The 19,490-nt window shown below is 39.2% G+C and overlaps 1 protein-coding gene across 3 annotated transcripts in view; it reads right to left on the bottom strand.

The window, feature by feature from the left end:
• Positions 1-60: 60 nt before the first annotated feature.
• SWT1 (SWT1 RNA endoribonuclease homolog) overlaps positions 61-19,490 on the bottom strand; it is a 31,523-nt gene continuing 12,093 nt past the window's right edge. For all 3 annotated transcript variants that reach the window (XM_082052613.1, XM_082052615.1, XM_082052614.1), the window contains exons 12-19: positions 19,037-19,188; positions 17,605-17,743; positions 16,349-16,494; positions 15,906-16,117; positions 14,141-14,269; positions 4,571-4,637; positions 3,643-3,707; positions 61-1,179 (exon numbers count right to left, since the gene is read on the bottom strand). In XM_082052613.1, coding sequence (XP_081908739.1) covers positions 1,074-1,179; positions 3,643-3,707; positions 4,571-4,637; positions 14,141-14,269; positions 15,906-16,117; positions 16,349-16,494; positions 17,605-17,743; positions 19,037-19,188 — 1,016 coding nt within the window. In that variant the 3' untranslated portion in view covers positions 61-1,073. The remainder of the gene's footprint in view (positions 1,180-3,642; positions 3,708-4,570; positions 4,638-14,140; positions 14,270-15,905; positions 16,118-16,348; positions 16,495-17,604; positions 17,744-19,036; positions 19,189-19,490) is intronic.

The raw sequence follows: 19,490 nt of genomic DNA, 5'->3' as shown, positions 1-19,490 counted from the left end.
AACTGTCATCCACAGTAATTAGGCAAAGTGAAAACCGAGCTACTCAGAGAAACAGCCACGTAGAATCAACTGCCATTTACTATAACAATGAATCTGACTTTAACAATAAAAGATTTTTTTACAAATAATACATCTAAAAGTCAATATCAAAATATAAACTGTTTAGAACTTTGCCTGTCGTCTCTCTGTACAAGTACATACACAGAAGAGGTAGCTGGAAAGGCCACAGCAGCACTGAAAATGGCTTCTACAAAGTTCCATGGAGTTAAAGTGGGTTGGGAAAGCAACAACTGGTACATTCAGCCAGAACCGAGGCACAGAGGGGAAACCGCTCCTGCCTCTGCAAGGGGAGGTGGCAAAGGGCAAGGAGGAGGAGTTTTCCCAAAGGAACTTTCTAGAGGCTCCTGCTGGATGAACCTCAAGTGGGTATTTTAACAAAAACATCCTTTTCTGCTGAGAAGAGGTACAGGACAAACACCCTGCATGGCAGTGGGGTCTTTTTTGCTTTGTGTGTTTAAAAATGAGCATCAATCCATTTCTTTCCCCATTCTATATCCTCTCTTCAGTATATAGTGCACTATGTAGGATCCATACATTGCACCTGCGCTTCAGTGCTTTGTGTCCATATCCCAGGCAGCTGATTCTGCAGCTGCTCTCCTCAGACCCCCAGTCTCACTTGGCACTTCTCAAGTCCCAGCAAAACAAACACCTTATGAGGATTTTCTTACACAAGCGTTAAAGGACGTAGCTCCTAACACAACATCTGGAATTCAGAACAGCAGCCCAGCACATCTGCTGGATACCCAACCAGCTGTATCACTCCAGAGCCCCTCGCTGGAGACCGACAACTCTATTACCTGCCCATTGGCAGAAATTCTCACATATAATGTACATATGGAACAACTAGTTCGGTTTTTCCTTCAACTCACGTATAAAACGGCACCATTGAGAAGAGAAAAGGCAGATGTTCGGTTTCTGGAGTGTGTCCCTCGCGCAGCCCCGAGGAGTCGGACGTCGTCTGGATGAGGACAAGGCAGGGGCGAGCTGGGCGGCTCCAAGGCTCGGTCCCGGTGTCACAGCCAGCCACGGCTCTTGGCCTCGGCATGTGCCGCCGTGTGACACTGCTCGACGGCACGTTCCAGCTGCGCCAGCTGGCAGCACCCGACCTCCAGCCGCTCCCTGCGGAGAGACGAGACGCAGGTTAGCGGGACACCACCAACCTACTTCACGGAACCTTCCCATATAGTCCCTTAAACCAAAACTCAAACGTATTCTAAGAGGCTTTAAAGCAGAAAATACTCAATATGTCTGAAAATTGAGATGTATTTGGATCTCCACAGCAAAATATCGGGTTTATGCCAGAGCTGGCCGAGCCTTACGTGTTCCCAGCTGCCTCCTGTGATGACATCTTGAAAAAGGGACAATCTAAGAGCCACACTGAACATCAGTCAACTCCAAATGGAGCCTTTGGATAGAAAACATTACTGTTTTTTTGTACTGAATGTGTCTAAGCTGCGTGTCAACTCCACGTTTCCTAAATATTTACCAAGTTCTATCCAGTTACAACATGGATGGAGACTTCTGGGATAATCCGAGCTCAACGTGCAGCTTGTCCTGTACCTCTCGCACTTGGCTTTAACAAACGCTGGCAAAAGGGCCAGATCCGGGATGTCATTCCCCACATCCACTTCCATCAAACTCATGTGTAGACACCAAACCACGGCTGGTCCTGCTGCACTTTTATTTGCTCGCACACTCTGACCACCTTCCCTGTGCAGTTTGCCTCTTTTCCAGCGGGAAAACTGTCAAAATACCCGCTCCTGTTTTTCTGTTTGAAGTTGGAATTCCATGGTAAAATTGGTTAAATGGTAAATAGTGAGGGGAAAAAAAAAAATCCTCATTTCTGTACTTAAGCTAGAGAATTTTCCCAACATATTTGCTATTGCTGTTGGGGAGGAAAAAAACAAGACAATAAAAATCAACCACAAGTGTATCAGCTGAATTCTACAAGTTTCAAAAACAACTTCATTCATATGTAAAAATCTATATTTTAAACAATTAGCACAGACTTTTATGATCTTGCTTGTACAAGCATGATGTGCAAGAGGTGCAAAGGTGATGTGTATAATCAAAAAGGCCATTTCCATAAAATCCAAAAAGCAGCAAAGGCTGGATTTTCCATGAACACCTTAAAGCAGCCAACCTGCAACTCAGCGAAAAGGCAGAGCTCCTTTTTACTTGTCATTGCATTATGCAGAGGCAGTTTTAATAAATAATCAGCATTGAAACGTCTCTTCTATCAGCTTTCTTGACAGAATGGGGATTTTTGAGTTCAAACCGTCTTTTATACATTTATTTACACGCAAAAAGCCCCTCTTGACTACAGCGGTTTATTATTTAGACTTTTGTTTCACCAGAGGAATTTAACCCTGATTACACAGCAAACACGCTGTAACTTGGCTTTTCCAAAAGATACTTGCCCAAAAGCCCATTTAAAGGTGCTCCTCAAAACAAGAGAACAAAAGCAAGAGAAGTCACACAAGTGCAGCCTTAAACATTAGCACAAAATCTCAGCTGAGATGCGAATATTTCAGGACTCTCCCCTTAATTAAAATTCTCCCTGTGTTATTCCAGTGGCCACTGAGTAACAGTTAAAGTGGTAACTAGGATGATACTACATGCGGACTTTTATACCCAAGAACAGTGCAACGGGTTAATTCAAATCTAATTACTGCAGTAACTAGAAATTATGTTCAACAGGTCAAGAGAGATCGTTTCTGCGCCCTCAAACCCACACTGCAGTGCAGATACAACCAGGTGCAAGAGCAAGAAGAGCAGCGTGAAAGTCCCACACAGCTTTCAAGTGATTTACTTCAACGCTCAGTGCTCCAATGTATTTTCTTAGTTCAGACAAGATCAGAGCCTTGCGAAACAAAGCCTGAGTAAGTCTTTCTACCACTTACCCCTTCCATCAAATTGTCATTTATTAAACGATATGAACTGTTCAAAACTTCATTCCAATTAAGATTCAGCAGGTGAGGATTTTGGGATTCTACACGGCGTCTCGGCATTTTTTTTAGGTAACTAATTGCCCTGACCTGGCAATTGGCACTTTCACATCATGGAACGTTTGAGAAATCACTATCAATCCAGGCAAAGCAAAGGTTTTTAGAATCATTTGCTTACTCAGATTAAAATAATCTTCAAGCCTTTTATGCAGCTGATGGAAGCAAGATTCATATCCTGGCACGTTCCAGCCATTTCATATCCATATAATGGGAACATCAAAGAAAATATTTACACTCATTTTCAGATTAATAGTTTCAAGGCCTTTAACTCAGCTGTGCAGCAGAACAACTGAACTATACAAAAGCTTCCTGGAGTGGAAATAGCCACTTTACCCACGTTTCTCACAGTAACGTGTTCCTTTCCAACAAGTACCTCATCACCAAAAGAGAATTTCAGCTCTAACCAAATTCATTGAAATGCAACCTCATGCTCTAACCCCCACTCACCTTCCTTCTGCCCCTCCTACAGTGACAATTTTTATTTCTCCAAAGGATTTCTCTGATGGTACTTTGGTTAGTATTGTCTCAAAATATTGTCTCAAAAGCCATCTGGTGTGGGCAGTAATTAGCTTACCGATAGATCTCTTGTGAAACGCACTCGTAAAGCTCCTCAGCAGTGAATTTGATACTGCTGTTGATCTGAAACAAAAGAACAAAGCGTTAATGTAGCAATTTACCAAGTATCGCGTTCCGATTAAAATTAGCCAGCTGGTATAACAGATCTGGTTAATATATTAGCAAATGGGCTCTTAAGTTGAGACAGTACATAAAAAATCATGCTATAGATTCAAATATTACAAATTAACAATCATTATTGTATATAATGGGAGTGATAGGTGTCACATTCAAGCTCCATTTTCTAATAATTTCTGTACAAATATAAAAGACCTTAATCCATTATTCCTGCCCTCCCAATTCACCCTACGGTTCTATAGCAAATGAAGTTCTGACTCGTGTTAATTCCATAAACAGAGTCTATATGTAGAGGCTCAAAACCCAAGTATTTTTTCATGTATAGAGAGGACTGCAATCTGAAATATGTCATATACTAAATGGAAAAATACCTCTATTCTCCTGCAAATATTCATTGCAGCACAAATGAGTTAAAACTTCATCAATAACTGGTAATTTCAATTTCTCTTGTTTTTTCCTGTGAACTGCAGCCAATATTCTCCACAGAACCACCTAATCCAATGTACTCGCTCGCTTCTTAAAATGATATTTGGGTGCCTTCGGCCTCAGGGTTTTTTACTCCCCACAGGGAATCATTCACAACATGAGCCCTCAGAAAACTCAAACACCGGTAGAGATTCAAATAACTTTGGGTAGACACCAACCAAAAAAATACATATTTTTATGTCCAACATCTAATGATAAAGAGCAATTCTTCAAAATTCCAGCTCAGTGGAAACACGGTGACGAGACAGTTAACTTCATAACTACTTTAAATAAGAAACAGTAACTGAAGCGTGTTTGACAAAACATTAAAGAAAACTTCATACCTCGTTGCTTATGAGGAAGTTATAGAGGGTCCAAATATCTTGGAAACTACTGGTTGGGGCCAAAATTCTGAAAGAGAAAAGTTTGGGGGTTTTTTGGTTTTAAACAAATATAAAAGGATTCTATGGATGAGTTACAATACTCAGAAGTGCTTCATTAAAACCAATATATATCTAATTCCTTTAACCAAAAAGAAAATTCTGATCTTTGAAGAATTTTCCCTTTCACCCCCCCTTTTCCACTCCTCTAAAAGAATTAAATGAGCTTATTCTTGCTGTACGGACTTTCTGCAAAGGTTTTTCCCTAATTAAAATTTCAACTGTCGTTTTTTTGAGCAATTTCTCTATATAGAGGAGGAGAAGAGCAGCAATAATTAAAAGCCATTTGTTTCCCATAAGCAGAGCCCGTTGGATGAACACGGAGCAGCAGCAGCGAAGCAACACACCAGCTAAAGCTTTAACTTGTTCCCTCCGCTGTTCGAATTTACAGTTCAAACGCTACAATTTCCACACCGTTTTTGCTACTTCTCCTAATAACCAATTCCCACCCAATACTGAGAAACGAAAACAGGGTTTGACAGCCGAAGGAAGGTATTTTATGATCCATTAGGGAAGCGATTATCTCAAAAATTAATTATCCTTATCTATTTAAGCAGGTATAATTTAGCTATTCCTCAGTGTAACCTAATCTGCATTCACTAGGAAAATACGGAACCCTCTGAAACGTTAGAAGATGTACATTAAATCTACATTAAAAACCCCGTAACACTTCACATATATTAACAAATACTCATAAAATTCTGCCTCACGTGAAGTTTTAAGTATGTAAATAATGATTAAGAAAATGACTAGATTTGGTAAAAAAGAAAATCTTCCTTTTGGGAAGGTCTATTTACTTTCCCATGGGAAAGCGCCCAAATCCTCCCCTCCTCCTCCATGCAAGCTGTAAGCCTTTATACATGAATTAATTACAAAGTGGAAAAGAAAACTGAGAGAATAAGTTTAAAAACCCCGTTAAATTAAGACACTGTATTTTAGACAAGGTGGAAGACTGCACCACACCACAGGATTTATCATCACCAGCGAGCCCGCTGCTTATTTTCATCATGATTGTCCATCGGAATGATCGCTGTAACAAAAACTAGCCACACATTCTTTCCTCCTTCGTAAGAAGACGCACGCAGAATCTTGGTTGCCTTAAAGCAAAGCGCTTAACCTGCCAACTGAAAAAAAACAAACAAAAAATAGGACCAATTGGCTCGTTTTTCCTAAAAATCCCTCCAAGCGAGAGAGCTGTCACCGGCTTTGACAGCGGCAATTTGGCAAACGCCCCTGGAAACGCCGGGAATTTTGGCAGCTCGGAGCCCATCGCAGCCGCGATTCCCACCGAAGATTTGGCTATTAACGTCACAATATTGCCACACAATATCTCGGGGCAAAATCATGGTATTTTTCTTGCTGTGCCAGGGATGTGTATGGAAGGATGTATAAGTAAGGCAGCTGCCGCGGGGAACCCAGCCAGGTATGCTTTCTATAGGAAGGACGGAGCAGGGGGAAAGGACCGCTGGTGAGAGAAGGAAGAGCTGGAATAATTATGGGCTTCTCGATTCCGTGGAAGAAAAACATATGTACAAGCTACATAAAGGTGAAGGAAGAGCCTGAGAGCAAAGTGGGAGGTGGGATCATTAAATCGGTGCTGTTGTTCCCTTTGACACAGAGATGAGGTTCTTAGGGATGCGGGTTAGTGCCAGGGTTGGGTTAATGGTTGGACTCAATGACCTTAAGGTCTTTTCCAATTTAAGTGATGCTGTGATTATAGACGGTGTCTCCGCACGGCTGCTGCTGTCCCCGGTTCCAGCTTCCAAGCCAAGAAGCGACTGGAAAAGTTCAACTTGCACTCCACTGTTCTCAGGAAGGCCACACTTAAAGAAAACCGGCTTGAAAGTCATTTTCAAAGCACTATTAGACTGTAATTCCCAGGTCATTTTTAGAGCCCCGGTTTTGCAAAGACCTTTATTTGTGCTGTGAGTGTGATTCAGCCAACGCACCACCCACATTCCCTTTCCTTTCACAAACCAAACGCCACAAAAGCACCAGCATCGCACATAGATTGTATTTGATCTTTTCTCATTGAAGAGAGCACTTTTCAATGATTACTAGAGAAAAGAAACAATTTATTAAAATCTCTGAGCCTTGACACTACTCAGGATGCCACAGACTTAAAAATAGTCCAGTGATGCTTCCCAGTCTATGCACTCAAACCCTCACCACTCATCACATTCATTTCTTCATATATCAAATTGAAAAATCATTTCCGTGCTGCTGACCCCAGTGTGCTAACAAACTGCTAACACCATCAGTTTAGCTCACTGTGCGTTACCAGACCTCAGGTGGATGGACAAACCGGCCATGCTTCCAGTTCTTTGGTAAAAAAAGAAACTAAAACGTAGGTAAATAAGCATATGAGCAACTTAACATTAAATCCTGTAACTTATTTTATGGAGTTTGCTTGGATTATTACAGCAATTGCTTCTGAGTTTATAAGGTGAAAGGAGAAGTCTGATATTTGGCTCAAAGCTTTACAGTATCGTCAAATAAAAGACATTTGTTGTTTTCAAGGAGGAACCATTGCTACTCATGGAGTACTGAAAAGAAGCTGGGGAGAGAAGAGCTTGTACAGTAACTTCCCCCACAAATTCTTACCAGGTCAGCATTCATAAAACATGTTTATTGCTGCTTTCAACTAACAAGGAATTGGAATACAGCTCCAATCTTGAAATAGATTTTTCTGTAGAAAATTCCAACACATTCCTGTCTGCAGGGCATTGATTTCACACCACCGCTACGGTCATTTGATGTTTCTTTCATGTCCTGTAGCCACCATTCTGTATTACGGGAAGTAGAGATTTTACAAGATGTACAGTGGGAACCCGAACACATTTGTGTGCACATTGACTCTGCGTCTTTTATTTTACTAAATCAAGTTGATCTCATTTTCATCAAAGCTTCTCAGTGACAAAAAGTCTGCCTCGGCTATAGAACTGTCTAGAGAACACCCTCTGAATTAATGATACATGAAGCAAATGGGCTCTTATGCAAAACTCATCTACCGAGAACCTGAACCTCAATATTGTGACCTCTGCAATATTAACCACTTTTTATTTGATCCCAACACGACATGAAACATATTCAAAAGCAGAGGGTGGAAATCCACTGAGTCACTTTGCCTTTCCGGCCATGCAAAACCAAACCACAAACAGCCCCAACATCACGTGCTTCAACTCTTAATTAATCCAAATGTCATGTTCTGAGCAATGTATTGATCAAGCTAAAAGCTACAGTAGCCTTGTGCGCAGTTTTCTGGAAATATTCGGTACGTGAGGAAAGTGTCAGACTAATGATTTATATCTTTTAAGCAATAGGGCTTCCCAAACTATGAACATTGCTTTAGGCTGACACTGCTCTGATGCCCAACGCATGCACAGGGTGGAAGATATAATAATCAAGAATGGAAGTGGACAGGAAAACAGCTCACGGTCTGGTTCCTCGCTTATGCATAGGGAAGACCTGGGAAATAATGAAAGCCTATTTGGAAAGGATTGGAAAATTAACTTCTCAAATAGAAGAAAAATTAACTAATGAACAAACAACCACCACCCCACAAAGCAATGTGGCAGTGAAAGCAGCTCGGTGCGCCAGCTGCTCACAAACATGGAAAAACTGAGCAATGACAAGTGAAGGATGTGGATAAATTCGTGCCCGACTCTGTGGTAATCGCTCTCAAATCTGGCCAAATTCCTGTAGCTCGGCGTTTGTCACACTGAGCCATTCCTCTTTACCAGCTCCATGTAACAGCTCATGGCGTCAGACCGATAAGACTGTCATACAGCGTTAATTCAATAAATCCGTGCGGTTCATCAAAAAGGCGTATGACTGAACTGCAAAAAAGTCAACGCGACCCATTAAAAGCCCCATTTAACCTCATTGCCAGAAGATCGGGGAAATAAAATAGATGACAAATGGAAAAACAAAGCTTCTAAGTGGCTTATTAACCACCGCTCATTACACAGCACTGCAATAAGGGGCTCAAACTGCTGTTACAATGATCTACACACGGCAGAGTTTTGTTCGACACCAACCTATTGAGAAATCAAGGGGATTATTCCCAAAATCAATTCAAGTTCATGCTAGGTTCCATTGCGGAAGCAGTTCGGATGCCAAATCCTAGGCCCGCTTTGTCCAGATGCCTGTTCTCCAGCTTTGCAAGGTCAGAAAGGCTTTTACAACATTAACTCCTTTATTCCCATTTTTCTGTTTTCTAGACTGCTCTAAAGGCAACGAGGCTTAAACAGCTGCCACAGCAACTTCTCCGCCCTGCGCCTTTTTAAGCAGTGGCCAGTTTCAGCGGTATTTAAGAGAGGCAGAGGTCTTGAAACTTAATTCCGTACAGTTCTCATTAAATTAGGCAGAAGGGTAAAGGACACACGTGGGCGCCGGCAGCAGAAAAAGCTGTAGGTAAATTCCAATGTAACAGGAGATGGCAAAGAATCCATGCAGGAAATGGTACAACTAGGAGAAAATGGTGCCAATCTGACTGCGTGTGGTCAAAACACTCCACTAAGTTAATCCAAAAACATTCAATTCAGTCATCAGTTCCAATACACAAACGCTTTGTTGCACTACTGAGAAGATCTTTAATGTTATACTTTTAATTTACAAATGTTTACAGAGTCCTCATCTAAATCAGTGCTTTCCAAACACTTCATCATTGCAAATTGGACAGAAATGCCGTTTAGGTAATATAAGTAGAATTCAGGCCACTTACTGCAGTAAGAGATAAATAAGAGATAAATATTTTTACAGCCAATATGATATTAGTATAAATATCTAAGGATTATATCTAAGAATATATGCTGTAAATTGTGAGTGATTTTGAAGTTGGCAGATGAACAACAAAATATTTCCCAGAGAACAGATGAAAAAAAAAATTAAACTAGAAATAATTATGTCAACTCAAAGATGAAACTTTTTCTTTTCTGTTAACTAGGATTTCTTATCTAAAAGTAACTTGGGTAGGAAACATGAGGCCAGGTAAAATTCCCTGAGGGTGCATAAGAACCCTATAATCAGAATTTCAATGGGTTAAAAGAGAAACATACAGAAAGCAGAGAGAAGTTATGATGTAACCAAAGTACAGAGTCAAATGTATCTCAATTATCTATAGCCCCCCCGGCGATACCCTGCAAGGCATTCTGCACTTCTTAGAGTTAACTATCTGTGCTAAGTACTGAAACCTCTCTCAAAGATGGACCCAAACATCTTCCAGCAGAATCGGTGGAAGAATTTCGACAAGCGATGAGAGATTTCGCACAACCTTGACTTGTAGAAATAGTTCTCTTGCCTCAAAGAGCTACTAAGAAACCAAGAAATTATTTGAAAGCTAATTATTTTAAAGATTTTATTTAAGAGATCTTAAATTAGGGCCCCTAATTAACTAGTTCCAAATAGTACCCAGCCCAAATAATACGACATAAATACAAACTGCCACTAAAACCAGTCAGAAATGTTATTCAATCCAAAAGTATTTAAAAACATGCCATGGTTTTAAAGTTTGACTTGAAATATATATATTTGTTCATGCCTAGTCAATGTGATATACATCAACATATATTATACCCATGGAATAGCTCTTTTTTCCCCTCCCTGTTTTAATATCTGTATTTGTCATAACCATGTTCTGCTCATCAAGTCTGAGCAGCTGTAGCAGTGCCAGCACTGTAGTATTTTCATTGTTATGAGGAAGCGTATCACTACACATATTCATCACAAGAAGTGTAATTGCGTTCTTCTAATTGTCTTGAACAATCTGAAAATCGGAACTTTTAATGCAATGGAACTTTTAGCGTAACTTATTTGTAAAACTTCAGAACTTCCACACGACAGTTGCTCTGTTCTTTGTTCTGGACAGCAAGGAACAGAAGGAACATAGAGAACACTTGTATTTTATCACTAAAAGCCGTATTACCTCCAAATATTCAAGCTAGGATTTTTTGCTACTTTTTCTCCAGGTGCCTTCTCTGCCATCACACCATTGAATTAAGTCTAAGCCACTGAAAGGAATTGTTTCCAAAAAATCAAGAAAAATTAATATACTCTGAGTTCAGGTTTCAAAAGGCTGAGCGACCTGGGCAAAACGAGCCTCTCTCTTGCTTTTGAAAACTTCAGAGACTTTTTGTTTTAATACACGGTAATATAGGTAAACATACAATGACGCATAAATACTGACCCTCTAGAAAACCTACTCAGAAGCCTGAAAGTAACTTCAATACCTACACTCAAGACTGAAACAGATGGTGACACGCTGGTCTCTCTGAATTCATTGCTCCATGATGCCTCCTACTGCATGACAAACTCAGGGCAGGCATTGGGAAACAACCCTGCAAGGAAATTACTCCTCTCCGAGCACCATCCCGGTTGCATAAATAAAGTTCAGCGGTAGAAAATTTTGAGGTATGAAAGGAATTTTTAAAGCCATTTCATAAATGTTATTGAGTGTCACGGTAAGCACGTGGAACAGAAAACAGCCTCTTCTTTTCAAACAAAATCAAATGACAGAATCCCGTTTACCTTTGCTTCAGATATTTTCATGGCTCTAATTAAGAAAGTACATCTTTTATAAAACAGATTTTTCTGATATATTGTTAGACCTTTGTATTTTTACAGAGCTCTCCCATAAGGGGAAATACAGTAGGTAAACAGCCTTCACTGAAAGACATTTTTAAAATGTCTGTTGTTACAGCCACACAAAGTGTTACCAAACACCTCTGCAACACAAATCACCTTGAATCACCCATATTCCCATTAAATGTCATCACCACATATATAAACTGACAACCACAGGACTTTTTGTAAGGACTTTGGGACCGCAATGAAAAGAACCAAGTTTAGCAGTAACCTGTTTTATTAAAGCAATTTCTTCAGAGAAAAACCTGACATTGCCGCTACTAAAGCCTAATCTCAATTGGGAATACTAAAGCAATCAGCAATGAAAATTAATCAATTACCACCAAGCTGCTCTAGCTCACATCTCTACCCATATTTTTCTGTTTCTGCTTTCATACTATTTAGACCATTTATCTTTGAAAGACAACAATTATTTGAATAGATTTGTCCCACTATTCGTGTGCTGGACAGAAAAAAAATCAGGCCTATAACTACTGTTGCAGGATGGTCTTTCATGCTCATGTGAACACACCACTTCACATGAGTGTACCTTGAAGCTTGTTTGGGACCTACAGAATAGATGTATTTCTGAAACACTTTAATTCAGGAATTATTCTTTTGACCATGATAAAAAAATAGGCAATGAAAACTTATTTGGGAGTGGCAACAAGTGAAGCAAATGTTTGCATGTTTTTACCGTAATTACTATATATATATATATATATGTAAAAATAAATACTCTAGCAGTTACAGGTGAAAATGAGCTCAAGTCCCAAGTGACAGATTTTTGAAGTGCTTTGACAGGTCAGACCTCACACTTCACAACCATACTCGGCAGGACCGTTGTGATAACTGTAGCATAACGACTGTGACCCATCAGAAGAGATTGTAATGAACCTCGATAAGGACTGATAATGCAAGTTTAAAAGCTCACTACTATGGTAAAATGATAAAAAAACCCCACTTCTCAGAAAAAAAGCATATGGTTATTAGATGATCTCTAACAAAGCTGTAAAAGCCTGTGGCAGAAATGGAATTTAACTCAACACTTACCTAAAAAATAGACTGTTAATGTACAGGGATGCATCTATTTCACAGTTTTCTAACCTATCTGCATTGTTACTATGCAAAAGGGAATAGAGTGACTATCAGCAAGTTTGCTGGTGACACCAAGCTGGGAGGAGTGGGTGACACTGGAAGCTGTGCTGCCATCCAGAGACCTGGACAGGCTGGAGAGCTGGGCAGAGAAAAATTTAATGCAATATAACAAGGGCAAGTGTAGAGTCTTGAATCTGGGCAGGAACAACCCCAGGTTCCAGTATAAGTTGGGGAATGACCTATTAGAGAACAGCATAGGGGAAAGGGACCTGGGGGTCCTGGGGACAGCAGGATGACCATGAGCCAGCACTGGGCCCTTGTGGCCAGGAAGCCAATGGTACCTGGGGTGGGTTAGAAGGGGGTGGTCAGTAGGTCAGAGAGGTTCTCCTGCCCCTCTGCTCTGCCCTGGGGAGACCACACCTGGAATCTTGTGTCCAGTTGTGGCCCCTCAGTTCCAGCAGGACAGGGAACTGCTGCAGAGAGTCCAGCGCAGCCACCAAGATGCTGAAGGGAGTGGAGCATCTCCCGTGTGAGGAAAGGCTGAGGGAGCTGGGGCTCTGGAGCTGGACAAGAGGACACTGAGGGGGGACTCATTCATGAGGATCAATATGGAAAGGGGGAGTGTCAGGAGGATGGAGCCAGGCTCTTCTCGGTGACAACCAGTGACAGGACAAGGGGCAATGGGTACAAACTGGAACACAAAAGGTTCCACTTCAATATGAGAAGAAACTTCTTTCCAGTGAGGGTGGCAGAGCCTGGCCCAGGCTGCCCAGGGAGGTTGTGGAGTCTCCTTCTCTGCAGACATTCCAACCCGCCTGGACACCTTCCTGTGTAACCTCATCTGGCTGTTCCTGCTCCATGGGGGGATTGCACTGGATGAGTTTTCCAGGTCCCTTCCAACCCCTGACATTCTGGAATTCTGTGAAAAGAAGGGTGCGAAGTGCTGTGTTTTCCCAAATCAAATTATTCTGGCCACTTGGAATCACAGCCTGTCACGCTTGAGGATGCTCACGACGCTTACTGGCACTTTAACCACAATTACAAACATGTTCCTAAAAACACTCGTTAAAGCAAATGGGAAACTGAGGAATGCCACAATCATGACCATTTAAAGTATTCTTCCTCTGGCTGTTGCTGTCAGTGAATAAACTTCATTGCTATAAAAAAAAAAGGACTAAGCTAACACTACACAGGAGATATCTTATTCTTTCCAAAGAATAATTTTTATTATTCTGTACTCTTTAAAAAAAGAAGGAACACAGAAGGAACATTATCTTTCCTAAACTCATGAGTCCAGCTGATTTATTGACACTGTTACTGCTTCAATATAGGTTTTGACTCATAAAGAACACTCTAGAATCAGTAACAGTGAAGTCCCAAAACTTTATGTCCTTCACTAAATCAGAAATTTGTCCCAGTTCTCGTGGGCCTCGCATTTGAAAAAACAAACGTTCTGAATTATTCAAAGCTCTTGCCATCGGAGCTAAGGTATTAGCTCATCATGTCATCACTGCAGTGACACTTAGAGTCCCAAGACATAAAAGAGAAAACCCACTGCGAGAGATATGTGTGTCTGCAAGCATTTCTAATGCTCTTCCTACCAGAAATGGTTCTAGGTAGCCTCAATACCAAGATTTTTACTAAAAATCATGTAACTAAGCAACACATAATAAATTGCAGTTTGGCATCAAGAGATTTCAGTGGGTTTTATGACTTCATGTGACTGTTACTATCACTATCTTAAATGCTTACCTACTAATTCCTTCACGGATATCATTCACAGCTGCCAAGAGTTTCTGCAGACCTAAAAAAGCTTCTTCAAACGAAGACTTTGCAGTCACAGTTATTGCGTTCGGGTCCAACTTCTGGAAAATTTCAATACTGATATTCAAAAGAAAAAGAGACATTGAAAAGCAATCAATAAAAATCCTCAAAATTCACAGAAACCCATTACCTACTGTACACATTATACTTCGACTATTAAACAAAAACCAACATACCACAACAACACAAGGTCAAATGTAAATCTGTACTAAAACCATGTTATTCAAAATAGTCTTAGAATAAACATCAGAAAGAGCATCCCCTACAATTATACTTATGTTTAAAATTTTCCTCGGTGACTGTATTCTTTAACAGTATTTATCATTAATCTTGAGAATGACAGAGTCTCTTCATGCACGGCCTGAGTAAGCCTCTCTTAGAAGAGCATTCTTAGCTTAAAGAAACAAAGCATTAGTTTTTATCATATGTTAGTTATAATATAGTGCTTTCCAGCAATTTTCCAAGCAGCTTCATTTTCCAGATTTACTGGAAGGAGCTCGACATTTTCCCTGCAATGGTTGCGCTTGGACCATGCACTGCAGTGCACCCATGAAGAATTAGCCCTAGTAGGATTTTCTTGACATGAACAAAAAGAATGTGAAGTGAGCTTTGATTCCAAGATTGTATCTTCTTTTCACAGCATGGGCCTTGGCAGGTAGTGAGAACCAACAGTCCAGCTGGATTTTCATTATAAAATGCTACATTTGAAAGAGCATCTCCTCAATGTCTCTATGAAATCTTCACAATCCCAGCAAGAAAACTTAAGATTGTTCTCTGGTTCAGATCCTCAGCTGACTTGAACACCACACCAAGTCAACTTGAAAACAGCTTCAATTCAGATTAATTTGCACTGGTGCAAACCAGAAGTTGCTGGTGCAGCTCTATAGTACATTCAAATGCCTGTGCAGAAGTCATATTGGCAGAGTTGTTATTACTGTTTATTAGGCCCTTTATTACCGTTTATTAAGTCCTTAACAGATCACCAAAAATAGAGTTCCTTTCTGCTTGACATAACTCAGAGTCTCTTTTTTCAAAAGATTTCAGGCCAAGACTACAAAAAGGAAACACAGTATCTATTCAGATTCTGTGATAGCATCCAAAAGTATGGCATCTCAGTCATCTTCCAGCAGACTTTTCAAAACTAATCAAAATAAAAACAATGGTAAAACAACCAGACAGAGGGAGGTTTAATTTCATACAATTTTGAGATGATATGAGAAAGGAAATTCATCACTAGATTCTACATGTGGATTTTACAGAGTGAAGGAGTTTGCATAACAAGAAAACTTGTATTTCAAATTGATTAAAAAGTAAACAATTTTGCATAGTATAGCTCCACAGGATTTGGAATGAAAATACCCACAAAAAAACTTAAAACTTGAGTGCCTCTTTTTTATAGATAAAGATGAGATCTGTGGCTCTTACAGTTTTCAACATAGTTCTCTAAGACAACTTATTTCAGCCACTGTCCAGAAAAAGAGAAGCAGACTGAAGAGATCACTGACTGCACCCATGTAACAATCTGCATGCTCCTAACTTCTCTGTGTGACAAGTTGCGTGGGTTTTTTGTCAACTTTGAGTAATTACTAACAGCTTCTTCTCTAAACTAGGAGGAAAAAATGGCATTTCTAAAGTGCATTTGGAAATTACATAAGGTTATGGAGAAGTTTGGAATTTCTTTAGCTTTCCATACCTGTACAAGTTCATTGTATTCCACACACCTTCAAGGACTGACCAGATTTCCTGGTGCCTGTTTTCTTGAGTCACATGAAAGCTCGGATGTAACTTTTTTTCTTCTTCACGATTTTGAAGGTTGGGTGTCACGGCTTCCATTTTTTCACATGCAGCATTTTCTGAAACGACCATGATGTCTTCTGACAAATCTTGCTCACAGCCTGACCTCACCTTATAAAACAGTTCAGCAAACAAATAATGAATGTGTTTGGTTCCCAACTTCAGAAAACTTGAACACTTCAACATCAAGGCAGATATTTGCTACATGAAAATAAAAGCTACATTTTGAAAATACCCTTAGCAACAACATCTCCTGCAATATTTTTTTTTAATTATGGGAATAATTGAGAAATCTAAGCGAGATTTGCGATATGAACATGGAGAAACTAAAGCTCCCTGTACCTCTGTAAGCATTTGGTGCAGCTTATTCACTTCAGCGTAAGCCTGGGGAAGAACTCCGTCATAGTCTGACCTTGAACTGAAAGCATGGAACAATTTTTTGGATTCCTGGAGCAAGAGAGCTGCTGTTGAGGAGTCAACTGTTTTACCTGATATTTAGAAATTAATACAGAAAATAGAAAAAAAAAAATGTTAGGCGTTATCAGTTGTAGGAGGCAAATTGAATACACAAATATATGGAATAATTGAAGCACATAAAAAGCCTTGGAAAAGGTTGAGAAGCATTAAATGAAACAGTCTCAAGAGAAACATGTGTGAGGTTAAGACTTCTCACTTAATCAAGTCTTCCAAATTTAGCCCAGGATCTGGCAAGAGGATCAGCTGGCGTATCTGAAATAATTCTGTAGAACAGCAATAGCCCAAAAGAGAGATATCTGTTAAACTCAAGTTCTTAAAAACATCTTTAAATAAATGAAAGGGCTGGGGATTTTTTTGTTGGCTTTTTTTTTTTTTTTGCAAACAAACCTCCCTGCCTTCCTCTATTACATTAATTTGTCTTAACTCCCCTGTAATTTATTTGGCAAATGCAGATCATTTTGCCACACATAACATAGCGGAAAAGGATGGAGAAAGATTATTTGTTTTTTAAAAACAACTCTGAGACTTTGGTGACCATGAATATATCTAATATTAATTTAAATGCTTTTCCCCTGATTTTTGCAGGTGCGTAGAGATGTGTGAAATAAAGTCTTACGTGCCTGATAGCAACCAGACATTTGCTTTTACTGTCTTTGTATTAAAAAATAGGGGGGAAAGAAAAGGCAGAATAATACTGAAGTTAAAAAAGAAAATAATTCAGAAATCATTTTTTGTGATTTTTTTCAGGTGATATTTAGAGCCCTCAGAACCAGAGCCTGGACAGACTTGATCGTGGCACAAGCTTTATTTGTTTTTTTTTTTTTTTAATGTAATTCATATATCATTGATTTCAGTTCAATTCTGGTTTTAAGGCTACAAAACCAGTGTTGGGATTTTGTCACCCATCTGGGCAATAAACTGTGGACCAATACAAAAGTAGATAAGACTGACCAAGGCTCCACTTAGATAACCTTAAGTGAACAAAAAAAGCAGAAGAGAACATGTCACTATTTGACCACACAGAGCACGCGCCTTTTCAAAGTATCTACTTCTCTAAGTACTAAAACCAGAAGAGTGTAGTTTCTTACAAGTTTATAGTTTACGTTCTCAGAGATTCTTACCTGTACAAAGGTGTTTATAGAGGCACTCAACGGTTGAAAGTAAATTCCTTGGCACAACATAACCAAAAACAGCCATCCAGTGTTTTTTGTAACACTTCAGCAAGTTTGCTAGTGTCCATGGTGGCTTCAGATACAGTATCTGAAAGATAATACACTATACATTCAAATATAGACATATATAGACATATTCCAACGCATTTCACAACTGCTCTGTTCTTCAAAAATGTTATGATTTATGCTTGCTGAAGTAGAATTTCAATCATTCCTCAGAAATAAGGTTATATACAGATCTAACAAGTTCATCTATAAATAAAACGTTTGATTCAACAGCATCATGGGTTAAGTAGAGATGCTCACATAGAATTGTTCAGTGTACAATAACAATCTTTCAATGTTTTTGTGATTTTTGGTTCCCTTTTTTCTCAAACACACCAAATACTCTCGAGCTATCTCTTAAAGTTATTTAATGTGTTACTTGTGCACAAATCCAGAACAACAGTAAATTCACCATTGATTCTCTAGTATTGTTAAAGTAAAAATAAACACATTTCTCCTAACTGTGAGGACATATACATGAAATAGCATATGCATTTTGTAATAAAATTTAAATTTATTACCACCAAGTGAAACCAGAGCTTGAAAATATGTTAACAGAAATTAATGAAGTTCGAAGTGCCTCAAAGCTTATCAGCTAATTGAAATTGTCTTGTGGAACAACAGTCATCTTGTGCAGATTTATTTTTTTAAAGCCACAGAAGCTTGTCTGCAATAAATTCAAACTTCTAACTGGCCCCTACCAGCTATGAAATGGAATTTAAACCAAAGCACAGATAACTTGAAAGTGCCTTGTACACGAGTATTTATTTTCTGTTAACAATACTTCTGAAAGAGTGAGTGTTTGGAGCTTCTCATTAACACCCTTGTAATTCTATATCTGCACTGTAACCAGCTGAGCTGTGAACAATTTTATCCACATGCTATCTAAAACCAGCTGCCCTGAAGGGGAAGAAGCGCCTGCAACAACAGTGCCTCAATATTATATCAAACGTGATGGAAACATTTCTGCAAGGACATATTTACAATGCAGTGATTTAACCATACTAGAGAAGCCGAAATAGAAAATTAATGCAACTAATACAAAGAGTTCCCAAAATTCACACTGAACAGCCGGCACTTCTGTTAACTTTTTATTAAAACACTAGTCCAATACTGCACAGTCATTACTGGTCAAATAGAATAATCTTGTTATAAAAAGAAATAGTCAATTTGAACACTGAACTGAACTGTTTCTGAACTGTTTCTGAACTGTTAGATTAGAGAATTAGGTGAGTTAGCTGTTTGGCTTAGCACAGGTACTAATACCATTAAAATACCAAGGACACTTAAACCTCTTAATACTTGAAATATCAAGCAAGATGACAAAAGAAATCACCTCCATCCATAGGTTTCCAAATGCGATTTTCATTTCAGTCTCCAAAATACAAGATAAAGCTTCTCCTAAGATCTTTTCAAGGTCTGGAAGCATATTTGGGAATCGCGCAGTAAGACTAGCGTCACCTCTTTCTGTTTTCTCCAATTCTGCATCTGTCAAACCAATGATAACAACAGGTACTTAGTGCAAATGTTTCTGTATCTAATTTATGTTGATAGCACACAAATAACTTGTTCCCATAAATAAAGACAGACGGCACTCACACTTTATGTTATGCTACATTTAATTACATTTCAAGTATTTCTAGTTATACTCACTTGTACTGTGGGTATTATTAATTATTAGTAATTAATCATTCATTTGTGATCTTACTCCACATTTCTTTTTTTCCTTAAATAACTTAGATTATGTACAGCCAGTGGGGTTATCAGCAAATATAAGAAGATCACTTCTT

Source organism: Streptopelia decaocto, assembly GCF_964273445.1.
Source record: "Streptopelia decaocto genome assembly, chromosome: 5".
NCBI classification, from domain to species: Eukaryota; Metazoa; Chordata; class Aves; order Columbiformes; family Columbidae; genus Streptopelia; species Streptopelia decaocto.
The sequence above is the reverse complement of the archived record's forward strand: the minus strand, read 5'-3'. Positions and strand labels throughout refer to the sequence as shown.